The following is an 8,656-nucleotide window of genomic DNA, read 5'->3' on the forward strand; positions in this document are numbered from 1 at the left end:
GCTAATGCTCACCAATAACTTTTTTCTAAACAGCATCCATCTGATACATTGACCTACATCAATATTATTCTGTTTTCTGGTGTTGAAACCAGCACTCCAAAAAGTTTGTTTAGTTAAGGGCCTGTGTCCACTAACTGCATTTTTTTGTGCTGGCACCACAATCTCAAATTCAAGCACCTATCTCCCGTGCTAAGGGTTTCTGGGTTACGAAAGCTGTTCTAGCACTTCCACTTCCCTTGTCCCTTGTGACCATTAAATCTCTTTCAAAGCTCTGTGTGCTTAATTCTTGCTTTCATTCACAACAATTGATGACACAACATTAGCAGCAGCTCTACTCCTGGAAATTGCAACCTGAAACATGGAATGAGCTTAGTTTTCCGCTATTCAGGCCTTTACCATTGTTCTCGGAAATCAATGTCAGAAGTCCCACCCTGTCCTAGAAGTTGAACTATTCCACACTGAGGGTCTTTCTGCACTGAGAATGCAGAGCTCTGAAATTGTTGTTTTTTCACATAAGACAGGTGCTGCCAGTGCAGGAAAATGCTCTTAAAAACACAGGCCCAGAATGGTATACCACTGTTTTCTTTAAAGACTCCCTAAATAGGGACCAAAGCTTTTAAAAAGTTGCACCTCCAGTCTGGTCCAGTATGCCTTACTCAGTGGAAGGACACAATAAATGAGAGGAAACGTTCAACCACACCAGGTCACCTGACTGTCTGCCACAAGGGGCAGTACTGTATGTTATGACATACAGTCATAACATGTCATGTGTGTGACAAAGCTGGTCACGGCAGTACTGTACATAAGACACAGACTACTTTTTAGACAAAAATAGAGCACCAAATGTAACTGTACTCTATTTCCCATGATAATGAGCTAATTTTGGTTGTTTTCTTGACATCTGGACTTAGTTTCTTGATATCTTGAGATAACGGCTGTTTTCTTGTGAAAAATCATCCCTCTGTTTATTTTTTCTAGTGGTATAGAAAAAAAGTCTGGTCACTGTGATAGGTCTGACCAAGACATGCCATGCTGCCACTGCCCACACCAATGAGGGAAGCTACACCCTTTTCTATGTTTGCTTTGTGCTGTAAAACTCTGGGTATATGAGGTTTGGTCATCTGATGTTAGATATGAGATAACAACTGAGATTAACTTAACAGTCAACAAAATAAAAGCATGTCTGCCTAGACTTTATGTAATCATGTTTTGATGCATTTACAAAAATAACAATGCATCATGGGAAACGGAAAATATGTACGAGAGGCTCATGTTCTCTATGTTTGTGTTTCGTAGAAAGTAGACAGACAGCAGATGTATTTTCCAAGCACATGTCCATCAAACACATTCAGCTCCTTCCATTTGTTGACCTTTGACCTGCTTATGGCAGCAGCCGCTGGATGTTCACATCTGAGGAGATATTTCTGCTCTACATGGACGCTGAAACTCTATACTGATGCTAAAAGTGTCGCTCACTGAGGTCCTCCTCGACAGTATTTAACAACAAGGACACCCTCCCTCACTGGCTGCCAACCGACAAATGTATTAAGTTACACAATAAGGCCATGTGCTCCAACACAGGTGATCTAATGTAGTTGCACAACACGTTAAAGTGTGTCTGTAAGTCAGGGAGAACTAAAGTAAGCAGGACAGAGAATAGGAAGGATGAATAGGAAGAGTAAAAACAAAAGAGCTGACACATATCACTCCAAACTGAACATGTGACGTTTCTTCTTTCTCCAGCATTTCTGTGATATTTGTTAGTGTGACCACACCAAGGAGCTTTTCTGGGACTAACCACAGCTGATACAAAACTCCCGAACAACAGCCAGAAAAACTACAGGGTCAGCAAGACGGTGGTCAAATAAATAAATGAATAAATGTCATGCAAATATCTTAATCATAAAGAAAATAATCATATCCAGCAACAATCAATAAAAATGACCCTTGATTTAAGTTAAATCGTGGTTAAGTGGGTCTAAAGATCTGCATCCTTTATAGTGCAGCACTGTTCATATATATGGTGCCATTGGGATCTAATCATCAACCTCTATGGTGTCTTTGAGGACTGTTAATATCCTTCCTGACGTTCCTAATGACTATAAAATAGACTGTCAGACCTCAGCAGTGCGGACACAGCAGCAGCAGTCCCCCCTTGATGATAAACACTTTCCTTATCTGTCTCTGTCAGCAGCGAACCGACGTCAGCAGCTCAGAGGACAGAACCCAAAACACTCCTGCACAAAACCCCGACTGCACGTCCCACAGCACCAACTCCAGCTGGATTTTCAGTCACCACCGTCTCCACCATGTGCACCCTGTCTGCAAAGAGCTCGATGTTAAGAGGCAAGAGCTGAACAAAAAACACATTCCACCCCCTCTCTAAGGCCTAAGCATCCAAAACACATCCAGAAATACTTTAACACACTGTGCACCGCACTCTTTTTAAGTCTGCTGTGCAAATGCCTCCCTTTGCACATTCCTGACTTAAGATAAGAGTTCAAGTTTCCCAAAACCGCTCATACAGAGGTCACTCCTGTCTGACTTTGGGAAACTTATCTGTGGTTAAGAAATCTCAATCCAACTCCTCCTTTCAAGTTTAATGTGTGTTGCTCATGAACAAACACTGCTTTTTTTCTCTCTTTTCACAGCTTTGTAATTGCATAATAAAGGAAGATTAAGAGGTTTCATTAATATCTATAGAGATCCAAATATATTCTTCTTAAAGGAAACTTACAAAGTATCATTCAGGATAAGACTCAGCTTTATCGGTCAAGTATGTGGACACATGCAAAGAGCTTGGCCTCGGTTAAACTTTGAATAAACATTAAATATTAAATATTAACCTGATATATAATATATAAGTCTAAGTAAGGCAAAAGTATAATATTAAGGAGTGCAAAGGAAGCTTGGATAGATATAATAAAAGGGGAATTGTGTAACAGGTAAGGCAATTTCTTTGAGGTATAGTGTTTTTCCAGTGTTTGCAGTATAAACAGCATGCTTGGATTCATGTTATCTCAAGAGAAGATCAAGACTTTACTCTGTTCTGTTATTCACAGAAACCATGACCAAGATCTTACCATGGGCAAAAAACTTGGCCAGAGTTGGCAACAAAAAAATCCTTTAACAGGCAGAGACCTTGAGCAGAACCAGACCCACCAGTGAACAGAAGCCTGTTGAGACTGGGTGTTAGTTTGAAGCTGACTATTGAAAGTATAGAGGGTATCTGCCTTCCGGACCCTCACTGGTACAAGATTCCCAAGGCAGTCTTTAACATATGACAGTATATAACCATTAAGAGCTTTGTAGGACAGAAGAAGGACTTTACATTATATTCTCAATTTAAGAATAGAACAAACATTTATTTACCTTTTTTTAGTTAGAACTTTTTAAAAGGTGGGGTAATGCTTTTTCATATTTTACAAAAAACAAACTAAAATGTAGGATCTCCATAACATAACTCCAGGATGAGAATGCAGGCTGCTCTGAACTGCTTGTTCAAAAAGTTGCACAAGAATTACACAGGAGGGATAACGGTTTGCACAAATCATGACATCACCAATTGGTGAATGTCCTTAAAAGAGAATAATAAATGTAACACCTACCCGACAGAGACACTCTCTTCTTTGTTGCAGAAGATTTTTGTCCCTTTCAAAACTTTCTGGGTCAGATTTCTGGGTAAACATTGCTGTACAGTATTTCAATTTGTCATTCAAAATAGAGAAACACAGCCTAGCTCCAGCCTGACCTCAGCTAAGTAGCATGTAGGCAGTGGAGGAGGCTTGCAGAGTGGAGTGCTGGGTACCGGAGTGCTGGAGTCTAAAGTGCTGGGTTCCGGAGGGCTGGGTTCTGGAGTGCTGGGTTCTGGAGTACTGGGTTCAGGAATGTTTGGTTCTGGAGAGCTGGGTTCCGGAATGTTGGGTTCTGGAGAGCTGGGTTCCGGGGTGCTGGGTTCCGGAGTGCTGGGTTCTTGAGTGCTGGGTTCAGGAATGTTTGGTTCTGGAGAGCTGGGTTCCGTGGTGCTGGGTTCCGGAGTGCTGGCTTCTTGAGCGCTGGGTTCAGGAATGTTTGGTTCTGGAGAGCTGGGTTCCGGAATCTTGGGTTCTGGAGAGCTGGGCTCCGGGATGCTTGGTTCCGGGATGCTTGGTTCCAGAATGTTGGGTTCTTGAAGGTCGGTTCTGGAGAGCTGGGTTCCGGAATCCTGGGTTCTGGAGAGCTGGGTTCCGGGGTGCTGCGGGGTTCCTAAAGAGACAGTAGCTGAAATTAAGTGTTTCAGACAGAAGCTGTGATGAGGGGTTTCAAAGACGCCAGCCTGAGATAATGAACACATTGTTTGAGTTGTATATCATGTAAAGCTACTACAAAACTATCTAAACCTGAAAATGAGAATATTTCCCACATTTTAATTTGGCTGGAATAGGCTTAGACTGCCAGGGGAACTAGCACACGGAGCTGTTGTTTTCCTCTCTCTCTCTCCTCTGTTTGTCTGTCACTTGTGGGAGTCCCTGAGCTCCCTTGTCCTGTAGGTTTCTCTGGATCGTTGATGTCGAGAGCCTGCTGCTGTTGAAGTGCCAGGTGTTGAACGCTAATCACTGTTATCATAGCTTTGCTGTTCCTGCAAATACTAAACATACTTTATCATTATTAACCACAAGTCTGCTTGAGCTGTTTGTCTCGAATTTCCTTATCCCTCTTTCCAACAGTCTCAGTAGATGTCAGTCTAATATGAGTCTGAATGTCATATGCAGCTTTTATCCCAGGCTCTGGGGGACTTCCTGTGATCACATCAGACAGAGTTGAATTAATGTGGTTTGGTTGATTTTGTTGGGAAATCAAGTGTAGATAAAAACAGAGGAGAGAAGTCAGGAAAGGTTAGAGACAAAATCTGTAAATTACAAAAGAAATCTAAGAAAACCAAGCCACCACAATCTGAGCCCAACACAGCTGATCTGAAACCAGAGTTTGAAGGAAAAGGCAAACACTGTGTATTTGTAACATTTCTTTATTGTAAAAAATACAACCCATAGGGTTTCATACAAAAATACTCATTTTAAGTATCAAGGATGCATTGCAAACATATCTGTCACAAATCAGTCTTCAACAGTGATTTTCTTTGCGCCCTTAAAGAACAGAAGTTATGAAACCACCACAGTGGAATGAAATGTTGTCTAGGACAACTGCAGAGACAAGATTATCCTCACAGGGAGTGTGTCCCATCAGACAGGAGTGTGTGTCTGGAACGTGTTTGGCACTAAGCTATGCTAAGCCCTTGTATAGAAATAAAATGTGAGGTTCAATAAAGTGTTTATATACAAAAAATGAAATCACTCCACAACACAAATATTGTTCAAACAAAAGTCAACAAATTCTTTAGGCAGTAGTGGAGCAAAATACATCAACCAAAAAGTGCAAAAAACATACAGGAATAAACCACTTTGTTTCAAACACGGGACGTGACAGGGTCAGGACGCTGACAGAGGTTTCTCAGCATCAGAGGAAGATTATTCTACATGCTCAAGAATACTCCTGACAGATTCTTTACAGCAACACGAGCTGATTTACAGAGAGGACTGTTCCTCTGCTGAATCCCTTCAAAACCACGGGCTCGACTGGAATGACGAGGAAAAGACCAACCCTCAAAAAGCAAAGATGTCACAGCAGGCGGGGACGGACTCGTGTACTGCTTGGCCCCCATAGTAAAGTCTTAAAGTGTCTGTTAATGGACAGCGAGACCCCCGCAGCCCAAGGGGTCTCTGGAAGTGACAGCTTATTCAGAAATGCAGCGCTGCACAGGCTCGGCAACTCGCCCTCCAGGTCCAGGACCCGATGAGCTCCAGAAGGAAGACTCAGATGATGAAGGCAAAGGTGAGGAAGCACGGTGAGTGAACAGGCAAGCATGGATTCTGTCCATCTCCTCAAACCTGGCTTCACTCCTCCATCAGGCACTTTGGAGTTTGAACCTTGTGCTCCTTTTCAAGTGCATTAGACAGTCGGTCCCTGAGAGTTGGACCAATATTCAAGAGTCCGTGGTGGACTTCAGCAGACCGGCAGCATGCGGGCGTTGCCGTTAAACTCCTCCTCAGCCTGGAGACAGAAAATACAGATTCATTAATCACTTGTAGACTCAAAGGGAAGAGTCATTATTTCTTGTGACAGTGATGTAGTTCAGATCCTCACCTCTGTGTATGCAGGTGGGGGGAATGGGAAAGCGGGTATGTTCATGAAGATGGGGCTCTCGTCCCCATCCACGTCATCCAGCAGCGGTGTGAGCGGCTGGTCCAGGCAACAGTCCCTGGCAATGTCGCAGTAGCTGGGGGGCTCAGAGGGCATCCTGAGAGACACCCAGCTCTGAGAGGCGTTGCTGACGGAACCTTCCTGGCTGCTCACGCTGTTGCTGCGGCTGCCCAGACCGGCTGTCCCAATCACCAGAGGCAGCTCCAGGATCAGTTTCTCACTGCCGGGGATGTGGATGTAGATCTGGAAGAAGAATTAAATCGGTTAAACTACTTTCAATATTTAAGAAAAAGAGTAAACACAAAGAGCTACATGGCTACTTGATTGAGTGCTCACCATGAGGGCGTACTCCACTCGGATGATGTTGCACCCCAGCATGGATGGTTTGATCTTGGGCACCCTGATGGTCTTCCCCTGCCAGGCGTCGCACATCCCAGAGATGATGTGGTTTCCTCGCACAGCAGAGAGCTTCTGACGGAAGACTTTGGTGCGTCCGTTAGCCTGGTAGGTGTGTTTGGCGATGATGGCGGCTTTAGGCACCACAATACGAGAGCAAGTGTTCTCAAACTTTGCATTGATGCAGATGTCCTCCCCTTCACAGAAGCCACGGCGGTCAATTTTGGCATTGAGTGACACTTGGCCGTCCGGAATGAACATGCAGGTGACTTTCTTTTCCTTTGCTCCACCTGTGGGAGACTGAAGAAATACAAGAGGTCAAACTCAAGAAACACTACACCTGTGTAACGTAACAAGCAGACACAACAGAGCTCAGATTTCCAGATCTACATATCTCTTGTGTCAGTGAACTCACCAGCAGGTCAGGGGTGTTCACATCCAGAGGCTCCTCCACCTCGAAGGGTTTCTTGCACTCAAGGGGGGTCTGCTGTGGCCTCTCCATCACGGCCTTCACATAGTAGTGGACGTAGCCAAACTTCCCCTTGTATGAGGACACCAGCTGCCTGTGAGAGCACATGGAGAGAAAATAAGTCAAACCGAAAGTATTCCAAAAATACTCTTCTGTTCAAAATGATGTTGTTCTTTATGAATACATGAACTCTGTCTTACCCTTGCTGAGGGAGCTCAAATCCAAAAGTGTACATGTATTTGTTGCCAGGCCTCAAGACGACTGATCCGTCTGAATCTGGAGAAAGAAAGTGAAAAAAAAAATGTTATTACCCCACAATTATTTTATAACTGTGACTACATGCACTGGGTACAGTGTATCTCATGAGACTAGATGGCACTGACAGTATGATTCATCGAGAGTAAACGCCAGCTGAGTAATTATCCATAAATCCTGTCTGGGAGACTCCCTGGGATCTAGTCTATGGGAAATCAGGGGGGGTGTCATAGTACTGCTGCGTTCAATGCCAGTCAGTCATTTCTGAGCTCCTATTAAATGAATCCAACAGGCAGTAAAGACTACAATCACTCATTTGATTCACTTTTCTAAGCATGGCTGTGTATACTGCCATTTCCAAAATCTCATATTAATGTCTTGGCAATAAAAAAAATGAAGAATAAAATCCTTCTTGGTTATATCAGTGCATTTAGTTTGTACACTCTTTAAGTCAATACACTTTGATAAATGCATCAACAATAATATCGCGATCATTGATATTATCTCAATGTAACAGCAGCCTGATGGTACATTTATATATTGACACATGTGAGTTATCTTCGCCATGCTAACATGTTGAACAGATAGCATCATGTGCTGTAGAGATATGACACTTCAGAGGGTGATAGTGGTCTGGATGTCCGTACCTGTTGGCTGCTCGTCCAGCCGCAGCACCTCCTCATATCGCAGGTACTCGGCCTGCTGTCGGCACCTCTGCTTGCCTTTGGCGTACTCCACTTTGGCGCAGCCCAAACCCAGAACCCTCACTGCGGACACGCGTGTCACCTCATTCACCTCAACCTCCACCCGGCCGGACACTTTGTCCCCCCCGCAGTAAAAAGTCTTAGTGGGGTCCGAAAAGATAATCTGGAAGGTCTTCACTCGCTTCATCATTGCCACCATGACTGCTGATACAGAATTTCCCACACAGACAAACTTATCGATTGAACCGCTGTGGCGCGATCGTTGAATTTAGTAACGTAGTCTCTGTGTCTGACTGTAGTGACTCTGCTGTAAACAAAGACGGGCACTGCAGCCTTTATATGAGCAGCCTCAGAGAGCCATGAGCAGCCAGGGTGAACAGCATGGCTCAGCGCGTGCACAGCGCTCCCATTGGTCCAAACGCTCTGTTTGTGTCGGCTCTAGCCAATCAGTGCACAGAAGCGACGCGTGGACACCGCATGGCTCTGAGAATGCAGAGCATGCCTGGCAGATGTAAAACAGGAAGTTGAAGGTGGATGGAGAGAAAAGTACATTTGTAGTAAACAGACTGAAACCCGGGAAAGGATTTGATCATCG

The 8,656-nt window shown here is 44.1% G+C and overlaps 1 protein-coding gene across 1 annotated transcript; it reads right to left on the reverse strand.

Annotated features, from left to right (window-relative positions):
* Positions 1-4,989: 4,989 nt before the first annotated feature.
* On the reverse strand, positions 4,990-8,455 carry txnipa (thioredoxin interacting protein a). Its single transcript, XM_034704299.1, has 6 exons — positions 8,005-8,455; positions 7,303-7,378; positions 7,049-7,196; positions 6,574-6,933; positions 6,181-6,480; positions 4,990-6,087 (listed from the first exon to the last, which is right to left on the reverse strand). Exons 1-6 carry the CDS (start codon positions 8,258-8,260, stop codon positions 6,040-6,042), a joined length of 1,188 nt encoding a protein of 395 aa, XP_034560190.1. The 5' UTR covers positions 8,261-8,455; the 3' UTR covers positions 4,990-6,039.
* Positions 8,456-8,656: the final 201 nt, after the last annotated feature.

Source organism: Notolabrus celidotus, chromosome 16, assembly GCF_009762535.1.
Source record: "Notolabrus celidotus isolate fNotCel1 chromosome 16, fNotCel1.pri, whole genome shotgun sequence".
In the NCBI taxonomy this organism is placed as follows: domain Eukaryota; kingdom Metazoa; phylum Chordata; class Actinopteri; order Labriformes; family Labridae; genus Notolabrus; species Notolabrus celidotus.

Coding starts and splice junctions, on each gene's coding strand:
- txnipa (XM_034704299.1), bottom strand. CDS start 8,260: ATGGTGGCAATGATGAAGCGAGTGAAGACCTTCCAGATTATCTTTTCG. Junction 7,197..7,302: donor TTTGAGCTCCCTCAGCAAGG/GTAAGACAGAGT, acceptor GTGCTCTCACAG/GCAGCTGGTGTCCTCATACA. Junction 6,088..6,180: donor CCCCACCTGCATACACAGAG/GTGAGGATCTGA, acceptor TTCTGTCTCCAG/GCTGAGGAGGAGTTTAACGG.